Raw genomic sequence first — 18858 nt, forward strand, 5'->3', positions numbered from 1 at the left:
CATAAATGTTCAATCTAATTTGTGTGCTTTGCGCGCCTTTTAAAGACACTTTACGTATACGTAATTACCCTTACTTATCTAGTCGATACAACATTGCAACAACAACAAACTATCAGAGAGCTTTTGTGTGCTTTATCTTCCATATTTAAAAGGCGATGGCTATATTACAGCTTATGGGCTTCTCGGTTTTAGTTAGCTTAGCAGTTTTTGCGCTGTAATTAATTTTTTCCTATTTGTTTTTGTTATTAGTTTCTCAATTTCAATTTGTTCAATGTTTCTCTGAAAACATCAAACACAGGAGATACTCTTATGATACAAAAAAAATAATTGCGTATTGTATTACGTTCTCTTCTCTTTTTTCTTATATTTCTAGTGCCGCCTATTAGGATATGTAACTGTTACTGCATAATACAGCCCACTAAAACTTAAGCAAAACAAATAAATATGAAAATCTTTTCTTGAAATTTAGATACAATACATAAATAACTCTATCGCCATAAGAGCGTAAACAAAATTCTTATTAAAAAGTGAGTGTTATAGTCCCTTTCTCGATCTCCTACTGTTTCTACGCAGCGCTTGAAAGCTTCTTGTCATCTCCATATCCAGTTGACTCTTTTGTTTTCCAATACTTGCTGCTTTAAGGGTATTTTATTTCGTCACTTATTTACACATCGATTAAGTTCTCTTTTATACCTTTTGTGGCAAACTTTTTATTAGCATAGCAATTAAGTTTCTTAATTATTGACATCATTACGATTTTATTAAGTAATATTATTTATTATATTGTATTAAATTAATAAATTACTTCGTCATTTTCAACACTCTAGACGGAAGACACATTTATCAGAACGGAAATCATTTACATCTAACTATCGAAAACAATTTTAAAATCATTTGCACTTTCATCTTTTTTAATTTTGTTATTCTAAGAATATTTAAGTGAACTCTTAGTTTAGTGTACAAAATAAAGTATCATAAATCAAATAGGAAGAACAAAAACGAACAAAAAATAATTGTACACAGAAAAACTGATTATGAGTACATAAACAGCAACTAAATATTGATTATTGAAATACGTACAAAGAGCGTTTCAAATCTAACAGCCATTTACAAATCTAGTATATCATATAATTATAATATGAATATAACTAATTTTTTCTCTTTTTCTTTTCTGCTCTTCTCTTTTTTTTACCCAAATCCTACAAAAAAAACAATCTCTGAATATACCAATTAACAAACAAAAACTGTATTTATTATTTATCGATTGGTTTGTTTACTACGTTTGCATCCTGCCATACTCAAAAAACATAAAAAAACAATCTCATGTTTATGCGAATAAACAAATCAAATCTATATAGTTACTGGACACCCTCCCGGTGTGCCAAGATTTCAATAGATCTATGTGCAGTCGGTTAAATTGTAGATTCGTTCATTTAACTGAAGGTAAGTGCATGTGTTTTTTGGTTTTAGTTGTGAATTAGTATTTAGTTTTGTTGCTTTTCTTACATAGAGAGTGCTATACATGAAAGTTGATTTTATTCTTTTGGGTAGTTCATTGAACATGGAAATTGTGTGTACCTACTTTTACGAAATTGGCAATATTTTCATTAAATCCTTCTCTTTTAATTTTTATTCAATTGTTTATTAGATTATTATTTAGTTCTATCAAATTACAAAAAAAATAAAATACACGCATACAGATACACAACCTAAAAAAATATACATAATACAAATAAATTGGATAAAATTTCGATTTTCTTTTTATAAATACAAAAAAGATCTAGAGTGATTCAAGATCAAGATTCTCAACTCTCCCTCTTCATTTACACGATAACATATGTATTTAAATATATTCAATTCATATTGCCTACAGCAAATGGAGTATCCCAACTCCGAACTATAAATTTGTGCCCCACTTGGAAAGCACCTCTAAAAATTTCAATTTTACTCAAGATCGAACAAGGAAAATTATAAATTATTTTTATAATTGCTTTCACTGTTACCCTAAAATTCCTTTAATAAATATGCATATCTTCACACTCTAAAGTTTGTTATTTAATATTCTTTGAACAGATGACAAAGTCGAGGTGCTTGATCAACGTGTCGCTGTTTGTCGGGATCATGCCAACAGCCAATGTCGCCGCAAACAATGTAAATACTATCACATACCGATTGTATTGCCGCCAGCCAACATAATGGCCGCCATGATCACCAATCCCAGTGAGCAACAGGCGACAGCGGCCAATGGTACTGTGGTGACAACAACAACCACCCCAGGAGCGGTTGCTGCTGGCTACAACCACAACAACAGCAACACCAACAATTTGATCATCATAGAGACTCACCAGCAACAACAACAGCAGCCACAGCAACAGTTTGGCTATCACACCAGCAATAACAGCAACAACTACTACAACAACAACACTGCTGCACACGGCAACAACGTGTATCAGCAACATCATCAGCAGCAGCAACAACACATTACTTATCACCGTAGTTCACCGTACTCGCCGTCGTCAACTTCGTCATCATCCTCATGCTCGATAGCCACATCGCCCACATTGTCCTCGGCAACAACACTCTCGACCACTTCGACAGCAACCATGCCCACACCGCAGCAACAATACGCTGCAGCCGCGGCGCCGGCTGCCACATTTCTCAAGGCGCCCGCCTACTATGCCGACTCGGCACCCACTCTGGTGCTGAGCAATGACTACAACTCCAACTGCATACCAATCCAGGCAGCACCGTACATCTCGCTACCACAGCAACATGTGCTGAAGTACACAGCACAGCCACGAGCAACCAACCAACAGCAGCAGCAACATCACAGCCTAATTCATCATCAGTTTATGGGTCATCATTTTCCGGTGGTCGCAACTACAGTAGCTGCTTTGCCCGCCACCACAATCACAGTGACACCGGCCAGTATAGCCACACCCTCGCCTTGCATCTAGTTAGGAAATTAGAAAGCATGTTGGCGAATACACTTACCCCCAACTCATTACTCACACAACGATAGATACTACAATATAATAAAAAAGGAAAAAACAAAATTGAAATTTTTTGATGCAAATAATTGGTTGACATGAACTATTTACAAATACAGCGTATATTATGGGGAAAAAAACAGTTGTTGGTAAGAGTAAAAGTAAAAATTAAAAATTTAATATAGTATATATTGAGAACTCTACAAACAAAAATTTGCAAAATTTTATGAAATTGTATGTTAAATTTACACAAAAGGCATGCATAAACATTTTGAGTGACTCCACAATATTAGGAATCTTTCGACAAAACAAAAACACACTAACTATATAAAGACAATACAAAACATATATGTTTTGTGTTGTTAAATTAAAAATAAAAATAAAAATAAAATATAATAAAAACAAACTTAGCAAGCAAAAAATGGAACTTTACAAGAACGAAAACCAAAATTTGGGGAAGAACGTATTAGTTTAAAACTATTTTAAACTCTAGGGCTCCATATTTCAAACTTAAATTAAACTATAATATTAAAAACAATAACAATAATAAGAAATTAGTAAGAAATGCTTATATTAGCAAAAAGGTAAGTGTAATCGAAATATTTAACAAAATACTTGGAAAACAGTCAAAATTAATCAAAAAGGGAATGTTCACAAGCCATAGTTTAGCAGCGACTATACAACAAAAAACAATACAAATATAAATACGGGAAATGCAAGTGTATTTAAAAGATAAAAAATAAAAATAGAAAGAAAAAGAATAAGAAAAAACAACTACAGTCACGTCCTATTTTTGCAACAACGATTTACTACAGAACTTCAACAGATTTAAAATACAAGTTAAAAAAAGGCTAAAATAATTCAGACGTTCATTTTTTTTAAACAAAAAATCGTACACCTTTTTTTACATTTTATAAAGATGAACAAATGAATCAGACAGAATACAACAAAGCAACCAAAATGAAATTTAAATAAAATATTTTTTTATATTGAAATAATAACACACAAATATGAAACCAAAATGACATTAACATCAAAACAAAACAAAAAAAAAAAAAAGATTGAAAAAAAATATAATCAAATGTAAACTGTAAGCATTTTTGCAAAAAAAAAAAAACAAAACAAAATCAGAAATAGAAAGATTACCTATAATATGAAATTGAATGAACATTACACACTACATTTTTAAGGAGTGTCTCACTAATTTAGCTGAAATTTCTAGAAATAATTTTAAAACAATCATTTCATATAATACTTACCTACAGATAGTCTCATACATGAACTTAGACACATGAAAACCGACAACTAACAACACAAAAAAAACAAAGATTGTTTTAGCGTGGAAAAAAAAGGGAAAACGAAATGGAATAAAATAAGAAATATACTGTATCTTCCTATGCCTAATTTATAATTGAAAATACCACTAAATAAATATACAATGTGGAAATGGTCGGTTTTAGTTAAATAATTGATTGATATGATTTATACTTTGATCTGTTATAAGTAAATTTAATTTTTGATATATATAACTGAATCATAACATATAGAATAACAACAACAGAACATTACAATTACAATAAATACAAAATGGAAAACTACTTATTATATACAACATACATGCATATATATTTATGTATATACACGTATAATACTTATATATACATATATATTTACTAATGGCAACTAAAACATGAAATGTGATCTTTTAAAGAAATAAAAATAATAAGAGAAATCAATAAATACTAAATAAAGAACAAACGGGAAATATATATATATATTAAATACACAAAACTAAAATTATTCATTTGGTGACAAAAGGTAAATGAATAAATGTAACAAGTTTAATATATCTACATACATATATATATATATATATTAAATGGTAGCAATATATATTAGAAATGTTTCTTAAAAACAACGACAAAATGCAAAATAAACATTTTATTTGGAATTGATTCCATTAATAACGAACAAACAAGATAAATAAATAAAAATGAAAATAAATCAACACAAACTAATGACGAGAATATCTCAATCTTACATAAAAAAAAAATAATCGACATAACCTAAGATCGTTCAAAGTTTTAAGTGATACTTATACTTTACAATACATATATATTTAAGGGCTGATTATAATACACGGAAATTTAGTTTTATATAATTTCTCACCGTTTTCAATATGAAATCCTAGATTTTCTACTTTAATTTCTTCTTGCTATAAATACATACATATATTACCCATCTAAAACAAAGATAAAAAGATTCACACATTCACTCTCTACGCTGTTGTTTCTTGACTCCTATTCACCTCTATCAAACACTTTTGTCAAACTATAACTAACCGTTTATAAAGATAATCCTCATAGATACACAGACACTAAGCAAAAATCAAGAATAAACAGTAACAACTCCAACTCAAATGCCTAATAAGTTTCCGTCCATTATAAGCAGACCTTAAATCTATATGCAACCACAACAACAGCAAAAAATAAACAAATAAAAATAGATCAGCATATGGATCGATAAAAGAAAGTTGTATACAACATAAAAATAAAAATAAAATAATAAATAAAACATTTATAAAAATTATATTAAATACATATTAGTAGGAACTTAAAAATATGACGTTAAAATAAAAAAACATTTTAAAGAATTCTTAAAATTACATAAAAAAGGATTGGCAAAAAAACAATAAGCTGAAAATGGCAAAAAAAAATTGTGTAAAAACCCAAATATAAATGTTCTACAAAATAGAAAATAATTAAAAAATAAAAGGAAATAAAACTTAAATACATAAATTGGAATACATGGACTCTGTTTATAGAAAGATGTTCACTTAAGCAATTCTCAATTTCAATGGACAAACGAATTAGAGTTCGCTAGTCATGATTGGAAACACATGAGTTATTTATAAGGCACCTGTGTAGAATATGAGGAACTCTGCCTCAAGTGTATGTAAACTAGGAACGAAACTTTTATTTGCCTTACAATTTTATCAAAGCGAATGTAATGATCATGTTCGCATATCAATAAATATTTCGATTTGACTTAGTTAATATAATTTGTAATTAATTCAGAACAAAACCTAACATAGATCCCCCATAATATTTCTTAATACTTAACGCTTGTATATGGCGCATTTGTAATTTCATTTTGTAATCGCAGAACCAGTAAAATATGAATTAGGTTTAATGAACAAATACATAAGTACTATGTTTGAGCATAAGTCATAGGTATTATTGTTATTTTTAGTTTATATATACACCTATACATAACATATATACTATTAGATTATTATGATTATTAATTGTGAATATGATGTGATGTGTTTATTAAAAAGTAAAGAACAAAAAAAATTCAATGTTGCAACTTAATGAAACGTAAAGAAATTTGTTGTACTAGAATCCCGAAAGATCGATCGGTCAAATGAATGAGTAAGAAAACTAAAGTAACTAGAAGTGAACAATTTTAGTGTGCGAATATTATAATCTAATTATAATTTATATTTAACGCAAATTCGATCTAATAATGCATTACACATACTTATAATAGTATATACTTACAGTATATACATACTTTGTAAAATGTAAGTAATTTTTCATTTATGTCAGGTGATATCAACGAATTTTTCTATGTGTTTTATGCGTATGGCAAGCGTATTGTTCTTGAGATGTAGTCTACCTACCTATTTTTTAAGAGACTTTATTTTTTTTTTTAATTTACGTTTAATTTCAAATATTTTGCATCTTATTTATTATTGATACTATATATATTATATTATGTTTTTGTGATATTCAAAAAATGTTGTTTTTTGTTTTCATATTTGTTTTATTCATTTTGTATATTTTCTCTGGCTTGTTTTTATATTCATACATAATTGATGTGTAATATTTGTATTCAACATATATACTTATTATATATTAATAAATTAATTAATACATTTAATTACCTATACTTACATATATACAAAATACAAAACAATGATAAATTGAAAAAAAAAAAAAAATAGTTTTTAAGGCGTAAGCAGTAATGTAATGAACGACGAAAATGATTAATTAAATAAAGCTGGGAAGGAAGTAAAGTAAATATTAAAAAAAATATGAACACCACGTTTACAGTACGTTTGAAATCGATGATAAAAGTAATGATACAAAAATATGATGATATTTATACTCCTAAAATTAAAATTTTTTAAAGATATTTAATAAACAAATCATTATTAACTATTATTATATTTATTATTACAAAACAGGTTTAGTTATTATATACATACATGTAAAAAATAAAGAAAAAAACAACAAAAAAAAAGAAGAAGAAGAAGAAGAAGAGTAAGGATGCACAGCAAGAGCAATTGTTGCAATCTAAAAATCATGAATAAGCTAATTAATAATAACAAGTTGTATGAAGAATTATGATATAGAAAATACAACATTAAAAGTTATTTAGCAGTAAAGTAAAATATAAAAAAACTAACATCAACAAACAAAAACAATGAAATACAATAAAAACACTTGAAATAAAATTTAAAAAATTTACAAAAGTCTTTTATTCCATATCAGAGGGATTTAAATTTCAGATGAATCGCATGTCAGCAACAGGACCAATGAAATATTAGTTTTGCGCTATTCAGTAATATCAATAAATAACCGATGTGTAAATTGATATAAAGAAATTTCTGTAGATATTGGTTATATATATGCATTCTCCCAAATAGAACTTTAATTTTAAAACTGTTCATAAGTGTGAAGAAATTGAAAATATATTATTAAATTGCTAATTAGGTTAGGTTAGTTATAAATTGCTAATACTCGTAAATAAAATTCGGGCTTTGGTAAGTAGTAAGTATGAAAGCAAGATTGAAAGGTTATACCCGTTTCACATAGAAAGGTAATATAATTTTCTACCGGCAGGAAATATATTTAAGAGGAAAAGGAAGGCATTTCTAACTACAAAAACTATATACATATATATATTCTCGTTCAGCGTCAATGCCCTAGACAATAGTTTGCCTGTCTGAAAATTTGGTTGCGATCAGATAAAAGTTGTCGAAGTTAATTAAAAAATACTTTTGTATAGAGAAAATACGCCTATTTCAATGGGGACTTGATTGGTTGATTTGGTTGCCAATCTGGTATATTTATAACATTATGGTATATTTTGAATGTGGTACTACATCGATATACCAAATATAGCCTTTGGGGTATTTTAAAAATAATTCCGCGCTGTTTTCCTTTTATTTAAAACAGATAGCGGATATCTCGCAGTCGAGCACACTCGACTGTTGCTATTTTCTTACTTGTTTTACAATAAATCAAATGGAAACTGAAGGAAATGACATTATTCCATTTTTTTTATTACTATTTCCGTTTTATTAGAAGATTGTTAAAACAATGGGGACAGTATTAGAATGTTAACAAGTAAGAAAGCTACAGTCGAGTGTACTCGACTGTGAGATACCCGCTACCCAATTTGAATAAAAGCAATATATTTTGCGGTATTATTCTCAAAATATACCGAATATACTGCCAAAAATACTAAAAATATACCAAGTGGTATATGTGGTTAATCGATATAGTACCGCATTGAAAATATACCATAGACGGCTCAATATACCAGATTGTCAGCCAAAGCAACTAAGACCCTTAGTAAATAGGCGTTTTTGCCCATACAAAAGTATTTCTTTAATAACTTCCACAATTTTTATCTGATCGCAACCAAATTTTCAGGAATCATAACTACTATAATTATTATTGTATATACCAAAATTCGTAACTTTAGCTTTAAAGTTGTTATTCGATTTTTTTTGATTTGCGGGGGCGGCAGTAGGCGTGGCAAAAATTTGAAACAAACTTGATCTGCGTGCAAACATAACAAATGCTGTCGAAAAAAAAATTATAGCTCTATCTCTTATAGTCTCTGAGATCTAGGTGTTCATACGGACAGACACACAGACGGACAGACGGACATGGCTAGATCGTCTCGGCTGTTGACGCTGATCAAGAATATATATACTTTTCCTTCTACCTGTACATACATTTCCTGTCGGCACAAAGTTATAATACCCTTCTACCCTATGGGTAGCGGGTATAAACTCACCTAGATCTATCAAATTCAATGACAACTCGAAATGAAGTTTAAATAATATTGTAAAATAACTCAGATACCTTTGCAAACATAATCTTAGTAAGGTTATGTAGACGATTGTTTATTCTAGAAACACATTCATAGACATTCATAGAAATTATTATATTTATAAAATTATTTGTTGCTCAAATTATTATTCAAAAATAAAAAACCCTAATACTATGGAAATAATAGACGGCTTCGAAAGAATTGCAAAAGTTATAATTTCTCTTCAAAAGGTGGAATGGAGAAGTGTATTTTTGGCAATTCTGTATGCATGCCAATACATAAAAAGGACAATGACAAGTCTATCAACTCGAGTTCTTCAAATTTTACGGCAGCTAATACGCGACATAAAAACTCTTGTAAGACCCCCACGAAACGTTACCACGATAGCTGACCATTCTCCCAGAGCTCTGAAGAGGCTTGCGTAAGAATTAAAAGCGCGACGGCACAGGCTTGGTAAGCATCTGATCTAACAGATTACAGCTCGAAGAATAGCTCTGAAATCAATCTTCAATTTAATTAGTATAATTCACACAATTGTTTCATCATCATAATGAATCAAAATCAGAGCCCGCAAATAACTGTTGACCGGTTCTCGTTGTCTGCAAATAAGTGTCTTTTCCTGACTCTTTACGAAAAAACTCCATGAGAAACCAATTTATGGGTTCTATTGATGCTGATTCGGATTAGGGTTCGATTCAACTGGATGATCCTTGTCCGGGAAGAACAACATCAACAAACAAAAACAATTAAATACAATAAAAACACTTGAAATAAAATTTAAAAAATTTACAAAAGTCTTTTATTCCATATCCAGAGGGATTTAAATTTCAGATGAATCGCATGTCAGCAACAGGACCAATGAAATATTAGTTTTGCGCTATTCAGTAATATCAATAAATAACCGATGTGTAAATTGATATAAAGAAATTTCTGTAGATATTGGTTAGATATATGCATTCTCCCAAATAGAACTTTAATTTTAAAACTGTTCATAAGTGTGAAGAAATTGAAAATATATTATTAAATTGCTAATTAGGTTAGGTTAGTTATAAATTGCTAATACTCGTAAATAAAATTCGGGCTTTGGTAAGTAGTAAGTATGAAAGCAAGATTGAAAGGTTATACCCGTTTCACATAGAAAGGTAATATAATTTTCTACCGGCTGGAAATATATTTAAGAGGAAAAGGAAGGCATTTCTAACTACAAAAACTATATACATATATATATTCTCGTTCAGCGTCAATGCCCTAGACAATAGTTTGCCTGTCTGAAAATTTGGTTGCGATCAGATAAAAGTTGTCGAAGTTAATTAAAAAATACTTTTGTATAGAGAAAATACGCCTATTTCAATGGGGACTTGATTGGTTGATTTGGTTGCCAATCTGGTATATTTATAACATTATGGTATATTTTGAATGTAGTACTACATCGATATACCAAATATAGCCTTTGGGGTATTTTAAAAATAATTCCGCGCTGTTTTCCTTTTATTTAAAACAGATAGCGGATATCTCGCAGTCGCGCACACTCGACTGTTGCTATTTTCTTACTTGTTTTACAATAAATCAAATGGAAACTGAAGGAAATGACATTATTCCATTTTTTGTTATTACTTTTTCCGTTTTATTAGAAGATTGTTAAAACAATGGGGACAGTATTAGAATGTTAACAAGTAAGAAAGCTACAGTCGAGTGTACTCGACTGTGAGATACCCGCTACCCAATTTTAATAAAAGCAATATATTTTGCGATATTATTCTCAAAATATACCGAATATACTGCCAAAAATACTAAAAATATACCAAGTGGTATATGTGGTATATCGATATAGTACCGCGTTCAAAATATACCATAGACGGCTCAATATACCAGATTGTCAGCCAAAGCAACTAAGACCCTTAGTCAATAGACGTTTTTGCCCATACAAAAGTATTTCTTTAATAACTTCCACAATTTTTATCTGATCACAAGCAAATTTTCAGGAATCATAACTATTATAATTATTATTGTATATGCCAAAATTCGTAACTTTAGCTTTAAAGTTGTTATTCGATTTTTTTGATTTGCGGGGGCGGCAGTAGGCTTGGCAAAAATTTGAAACAAACTTGATCTGCGTGCAAACATAACAAATGCTGTCGAAAAAAAATTATAGCTCTATCTCTTATAGTCTCTGAGATCTAGGTGTTCATACTGACAGACACACAGACGAACAGACGGACATGGCTAGATCGTCTCGGTTATTGACGCTGATCAAGAATACTTTTCCTTCTACCTGTTACATACATTTCCTGTCGGCACAAAGTTATAATACCCTTCTACCCTATGGGTAGCGGGTATAAACTCACCTAGATCTATCAAATTCAATGACAACTCGAAATGAAGTTTAAATAATATTGTAAAATAACTCAGATACCTTTGCAAACATAATCTTAGTAAGGTTATGTAGACGATTGTTTATTCTAGAAACACATTCATAGACATTCATAGAAATTATTATATTTATAAAATTATTTGTTGCTCAAATTATTATTCAAAAATAAAAAACCCTAATACTATGGAAATAATAGACGGCTTCGAAAGAATTGCAAAAGTTATAATTTCTCTTCAAAAGGTGGAATGGAGAAGTGTATTTTTGGCAATTCTGTATGCATGCCAATACATAAAAAGGACAATGACAAGTCTATCAACTCGAGTTCTTCAAATTTTACGGCAGCTAATACGCGACATAAAAACTCTTGTAAGACCCCCACGAAACGTTACCACGATAGCTGACCATTCTCCCAGAGCTCTGAAGAGGCTTGCGTAAGAATTAAAAGCGCGACGGCACAGGCTTGGTAAGCATCTGATCTAACAGATTACAGCTCGAAGAATAGCTCTGAAATCAATCTTCAATTTAATTAGTATAATTCACACAATTGTTTCATCATCATAATGAATCAAAATCAGAGCCCGCAAATAACTGTTGACCGGTTCTCGTTGTCTGCAAATAAGTGTCTTTTCCTGACTCTTTACGAAAAACTCCATGAGAAACCAATTTATGGGTTCTATTGATGCTGATTCGGATTAGGGTTCGATTCAACTGGATGATGCTTGTCCGGGAAGAACAACATCAACAAACAAAAACAATTAAATACAATAAAAACACTTGAAATAAAATTTAAAAAATTTACAAAAGTCTTTTATTCCATATCAGAGGGATTTAAATTTCAGATGAATCGCATGTCAGCAACAGGACCAATGAAATATTAGTTTTGCGCTATTCAGTAATATCAATAAATAACCGATGTGTAAATTGATATAAAGAAATTTCTGTAGATATTGGTTAGATATATGCATTCTCCCAAATAGTACTTTAATTTTAAAACTGTTCATAAGTGTGAAGAAATTGAAAATATATTATTAAATTGCTAATTAGGTTAGGTTAGTTATAAATTGCTAATACTCGTAAATAAAATTCGGGCTTTGGTAAGTAGTAAGTATGAAAGCAAGATTGAAAGGTTATACCCGTTTCACATAGAAAGGTAATATAATTTTCTACCGGCAGGAAATATATTTAAGAGGAAAAGGAAGGCATTTCTAACTACAAAAACTATATACATATATATATATTCTCGTTCAGCGTCAATGCCCTAGACAATAGTTTGCCTGTCTGAAAATTTGGTTGCGATCAGATAAAAGTTGTCAAAGTTAATTAAAAAATACTTTTGTATAGAGAAAATACGCCTATTTCAATGAGGACTTGATTGGTTGATTTGGTTGCCAATCTGGTATATTTATAACATTATGGTATATTTTGAATGTAGTACTACATCGATATACCAAATATAGCCTTTGGGGTATTTTAAAAATAATTCCGCGCTGTTTTCCTTTTATTTAAAACAGATAGCGGATATCTCGCAGTCGCGCACACTCGACTGTTGCTATTTTCTTACTTGTTTTACAATAAATCAAATGGAAACTGAAGGAAATGACATTATTCCATTTTTTGTTATTACTTTTTCCGTTTTATTAGAAGATTGTTAAAACAATGGGGACAGTATTAGAATGATAACAGCGGGCAGCGGGTATAAACTCACCTAGATCTATCAAATTCAATGACAACTCGAAATGAAGTTTAATATTGTAAAATAACTTAATACCTTTGCAAACATAATCTTAGTTAGACGATTGTTTATTCTAGAAACACATTCATAGACATTCATAGAAATTATTATACTTATAAAATTATTTGTTGTTCGAATTATTCAAAAATAAAAACCCTAATACTATGGAAATGGCTTCGAAAGAATTGCAAAAGTTATAATTTCTCTTCAAAAGGTGGAATGGAGAAGAGTATTTTTGGCAATTCTGTATGCATGCCAATACATAAAAAGGACAATGACAAGTCTATCAACTCGAGTTCTTAAAATTTTACGGCAGCTAATACGCGACATAAAAACTCTTGTAAGACCCCCACGAAACGTTACCACGATAGCTGACCATTCTCCCAGAGCTCTGAAGAGGCTTGCGTAAGAATTAAAAGCGCGACGGCACAGGCTTGGTAAGCATCTGATCTAACAGATTACAGCTCGAAGAATAGCTCTGAAATCAATCTTCAATTTAATTAGTATAATTCACACAATTGTTTCATCATCATAATGAATCAAAATCAGAGCCCGCAAATAACTGTTGACCGGTTCTCGTTGTCTGCAAATAAGTGTCTTTTCCCGATTCTTTACGAAAAGACTCCATGAGAAACCATTTTATGGGTTCTATTGATGCTGATTCGGATTAGGGTTCGATTCAACTGGATAATGCTTGTCCGGGAAGAACTATAAATAAACAAAATAAAATATTTCAAAAAAATATTTACAAAAATGTTCACAACCGACATACTTGAGAAATTGAGGAGCATTTTAGCTAAATATTTTATTTGAACTGACTCTGAGCTCTGGACTCTCTAGACTATACAATCGTCTAGATAACCTTCCTAAGATTATGTTTGCAAAGGTATCTGAGTTATTTTACAATATTATTTAAACTTCATATCGAGTTGTAATTTAGATCTAGATTCAATGACAACTCGAAATGAAGCTTAAATAATAATGTACAATAACTCAGATACCTTTGGAATAATTACCTCAATAATTTAGAAGAAACGAAATCATACTCCAGATGCAGGGCACCATGGGCATTCAGCGGTACATCATCGTGTCATCAGGGCGGCTTTCGCAGCCGCTGGCCTGAATTCCGACACTAACACCGATCCACGAGAGCTGAAAGCGTTTGCAATCGCCATCATAGCCGAAATGCTGATTTATAGTGTAACCCCAGTTCGACGGAAGTAAGAAACGAATAGTCATCTTCAGTACATTCTTCTAATCTTTCTCGTTGTCTGCAAATAAGTGTCTTTTCCCGGCTCTTTACGAAGAGACTCAATGAGCAACTGATTTATGGGTTCTCTTGATGCTCATAGTCATTTATAACAGCAGCAACATCTTCAGTTCATTCTTCTTATGGGCGACTATTATCTTTAGTCATTCGATTCGGATTCGGATTCGGATTAAGGTTCGATTCAACTGGATTATGTTTGTCCGGGAAGAACTATAAATAAAACAAGTAAGAAAGTTACAGTCGAGTGTGCTCGACTGTGAGATACCCGCTCCCCGTTTTTAATAAAGGCAAAATATTGCGGTATCAATTTCAAAATATACCGAAAATGCTTAAAAATACTAAAAATATACCAAATGACATGTTTGGTATATCGATATAGAACACCATTCAAAATATACCATAAACGGCACAATGTGCCAGATTGTCGGCCAAAGCAACTCAGACCCCTAGTAAGTAGGCGTTTTTGCCCATACAAATGTATTTCTTTAATAACTTCCACAATTTTTATCTGATCGCAACCAAATTTTCAGGAATCATAACTATTACAGTAATTATAGTATACACCAAAATTCGTAGCTCTAGCTTTAAAATAACACTTGTTATTTGCGGGGGCGGAAGTGGGCGTGGCAAAAATTTGAAACAAACTTAATCTGCGTGCAAACATAACAAATGCTGTCGAAAAAAAATTATAGATATCTCTTATAGTCTCTGAGTACTAGGTGTTCATACGGACAGACGGACAGACACACAGACGGACAGACGGACATGGCTAGATCGTCTCGGCTGTTGACGCTGATCAAGAATATATACACTTTATAGGGTCGGAGATGCCTCCTTTTACCTGTTACATACATTTCCTGCCGGCACAAAGTTATAATACCCTTCTACCCTATGGGTAGCGGGTATAATTACTTGAAGTACTTCGACACACTACTCTACTTATTTGTGTTTCAAAATATTGTCTGTAATTTCGAGGTGTTATAATCAACCTTATGTTTACTACACGTTATATTTTCTTCAGCTTTATGCTCTCTCACAATTAATATTCTAAGAGCTAACATTCGATCAACTCAGCTAAAGAATATATTTTTCCTCAAAAATTCATTGTGAGCACAGTACAAGATACTAAGTCTCTAAGTAATAGTTTTATAACAAATCGTGTTATAAAATAAATAAATAAAATAATTTAAAATTAAATATAGACTAAATACTAAATATATTATCCACAAACGGCGGACATGACAACTTTTCTAAACACAAGCCAACTACTAATTATGTTTTGGCAGAAGACAAAGAAAATAGAGTTGTTGGGAACAGACCACAAACTTAATTTTGCACTAAACAAATGCTTGAATTAACAAGTATAACAATTTACTGCCGTTGGCAAGGAGCAATAAAGCGGGTTGAGAGGATTCGAAGAAATAGCAATGCTGGATAGGTCAAGTGGCCAAAAAGCGGTTCCCTACCGTGCAAATGCCCTAAAGTTTAGTTTGCTACTAAATTCTGGTAACTTTTGACCAAAGTTTATCAGAAGGTGGTAAGAAGTGAGGAAAGTTATTGGATGCGAAACTTATTCAAGAAAAATGCGACATGCAGAAAGACACTTGAATTTTATTGCCTATAAAGACGCATTAACTTGTGTGATTGCAGCATAGGCTCTAAATTGCAAGCGAGCGATTTAGAAAGTGAGAAATGTGCATGAGCACAATTTTAAGACAGATTTTAGTTATCTGGAACTTGAATTCAAAATCTCCAGCTAATGCCAAACAAATGGCTTACATTGCACGCACGGAAGGCGAAGGTTAACAAAGATAATCCAACTTCCGCTGAGATAAGTAAAGTTTGTTTCAACATCTCCAATGCACTTTTGAGGGACTTTCTTTAATTCTCTCTTTAATTGTTAAGCTATGATAAACGTGTTTTAGGAAAAGAAGAACCAAGCGAGAAAGCTTCCCTTTTACCTGCAATAAAAGCAAAACAGTGCGGTATTACTATTAAAAGTATACCTTATTCTTATACTAAAAAATACTAAAATATACCGAAGGATTAATTTAATATATCAATATACTATTACATGCAAAATATGCCATAGAGTACAATTTTTTTAGACAATTTTTAATAAAGCCATATATTATAAAAAAAGGAAAACAAAAAATCATTTTCTCACATTTCCGTTGCATACTTTGCGGCAATTCCCCCGAAGTGAATGCTTCCGAATACGTCCAGAACAATCATTCGTGGTGTGCAATGGAATTTGTTGCTTTCAGTGTGGAAAACTCCTAATGTATGAAAAAGCAGAAGGAGGGCAAAAGAAAGAAACGAATAAGCGCTGAACTGACTAAATTAACTGACGCTGGTGAAAAAGTTTGTTTGCCTTCAGACGTTTACTTGACTGCGCTTGGCTATGGAAAAGTAGAAAATAAAACAAGTAAAGCTCAAAAACTTGGCAAATGAAAGAGCGCATTGCAATCGCGAAGCAGTTAAAACTGTTTGATTGTTCACAAAAGATTTACGTTAAATATTTGATGCTAAAATTATGCAACGTTGCGTTGGGTAATCGGCGAAATGCACAAAACCGTTTTAGTTTTGACTTCCACCGTGCGCCCAGAGGTCATATCGGTTTGAATGCGAAAAATTTAAATCAGAATTATTGAGAGCACAAAATAAATGAAGTCAGGAAACGAAGCGTAATAGAAGGTAAACCTTTTCATGCAAACAATTTAACATATATATTATATTGTTAGAAGCCAATAGCTTTGCCCGCCTTGCATTTTGTTGATGTCAATCATAATAATTAATATGGCAAACTTTGTTTTTTGTTTTTTTGTGCTATTTACCAGCTTAGCAAATAATACCGAGCAATAGAAAACTAAACATAGCTGACATATTAAACAACAAAGCTACACAAACATTTCGTGGTTAAATTTGAATATTATCTTTCTTTTACAATTATGCCAAGGTAAACAGATATGCGCTCGAAAATTGAGTTTCTTCGAGTACTGATCCCATTCACTCTATTTGGCAAGCTTTCCTAGTATGCACAGATACCACTGCTCTATGTTATTTTCATTTTATTTTCATCATTTGTATCACTTCTTCTATAATTCAAAATGCAATACATTAAACAATTTATAACAAACAACAAACTATATGCAGATAAGTCAAATATAAAATTCTTGATCTTTCACATTACATTAATATTCATTGTATACGTGCACACTATGAATCGGTTTTTCATAATTCGAACTGCAAGTGCATTAAATTAACACTATAATTCAATCACAATAATGAGTTACTCAAAATAAATATAACCTAATTGAAATAACAGATATATCAGCTATCCGATGAGGTCTGTTATTATATATATTATCTTTTCAGTTGCTTGGATCGAGTATGTGGTATATTTTAAGTCTTCTTATTGTTAAATTGTTGTCTAATAGACTTAAGGCTAAATTATTTTCGTGGTTATGGAGTCTCTCGATGTAATTCTTACCAAATTTCTTTATTTCTTCTTTAATAGTTGAAATATTAAGATCTTTGTGAATATTTGGATTATATACGTAGAAAGGAGCAATGAAAATTTGTCGCAAAGTTTTTGATTGGTAACGCTGTATAGTAAGTATTAGCTAATTAAATTGATTAGTTCAATCATTTCCACTTGTTCACCTACTATTGATATTGACAATCCCAAGTTCAAAATTTTGTTGTTTCCTACAACCTAATGAAATAAACGTTGAAAAGTTAAAAATTGATGATTTCAAAATCTAAGCTACGATAGAATCTACACAATCTTTGATGTGTTTTTATTATCATAACAATAAAGAAAAACATCGAAATCTCTGGTATACTGCTGTCAAGGTTTTATTTCTGTACCTCTTACTGCCTCTAAGCTACTCAAAGGAAAAACCCTACAGGAAAAAGAATTCGTAATGTTTTGATAAAGATCGGTTATGAATTTCTAACATCGCCTTTGGCTTTCGAAATTAATGTTAAGTTTAAAGCATAATATTGAAGAATTGCGATTCAAGAAAAACATTATTAAAGTGTATTTTAGATTCTCATGTATTATGAGTAGTTGAAATTAAAATTTAACTTAACTTGAACTGCTATTTAACAACCTCGAGTAGCTTTATCTCAAGCATAGATGACACTTTTAGGACTTCAGTCTTATCTACAACTCGTTTTCCGAGCATTTACCTATAAATGAAACAAAACCAACAAAAATTCGAGACAACATGTACACAAAAGTCAAAGAAAAAGCGTTTTTTTCATACTCGGTGCAGGCCAGCGGTCAAATTAGGGCAATGTTCATACTAAAAGGCGCTCGAATGCAATAACAACGAATTGTTGTCGTCCTCGAGAC

At 31.1% G+C, this 18858-nt stretch overlaps 1 protein-coding gene and 1 long non-coding RNA gene across 20 annotated transcripts in view; one reads left to right on the forward strand and one right to left on the reverse strand.

Moving 5' to 3' along the window:
* The window catches only part of LOC133844764 (protein muscleblind), a 197665-nt gene extending 193348 nt beyond the window's left edge, over nt 1-4317 (forward strand). For 5 of the 16 annotated variants that reach the window (XM_062278995.1, XM_062278996.1, XM_062278999.1 and 2 more), the window contains 2 exons: nt 1359-1443; nt 2074-4317. In XM_062278995.1, coding sequence (XP_062134979.1) covers nt 1359-1443; nt 2074-2957 — 969 coding nt within the window. In that variant the 3' untranslated portion in view covers nt 2958-4317. Of the gene's footprint in view, nt 1-373; nt 460-1358; nt 1444-2073 lie in introns of those variants that run through there. The other 11 variants (XM_062279006.1, XM_062279007.1, XM_062279008.1 and 8 more) reach the window with 5 other exon arrangements.
* Nucleotides 4318-13762: 9445 nt separating this feature from the next.
* Nucleotides 13763-14479, reverse strand: LOC133845470 (uncharacterized). Of its 4 annotated transcripts, none has more exons than XR_009894781.1 (3): nt 14357-14479; nt 13998-14241; nt 13763-13933 (listed from the first exon to the last, which is right to left on the reverse strand). It is a non-coding gene; the product is annotated as an uncharacterized LOC133845470 (long non-coding RNA). The 4 variants fall into 4 exon arrangements; XR_009894784.1 differs by having other exon boundaries at nt 13998-14066; nt 14242-14479; XR_009894783.1 differs by having other exon boundaries at nt 13998-14091; nt 14242-14479.
* Nucleotides 14480-18858: the final 4379 nt, after the last annotated feature.

The sequence above is a fragment of the Drosophila sulfurigaster genome, chromosome 3, assembly GCF_023558435.1.
Source record: "Drosophila sulfurigaster albostrigata strain 15112-1811.04 chromosome 3, ASM2355843v2, whole genome shotgun sequence".
Classification (NCBI taxonomy): Eukaryota; Metazoa; Arthropoda; class Insecta; order Diptera; family Drosophilidae; genus Drosophila; species Drosophila sulfurigaster.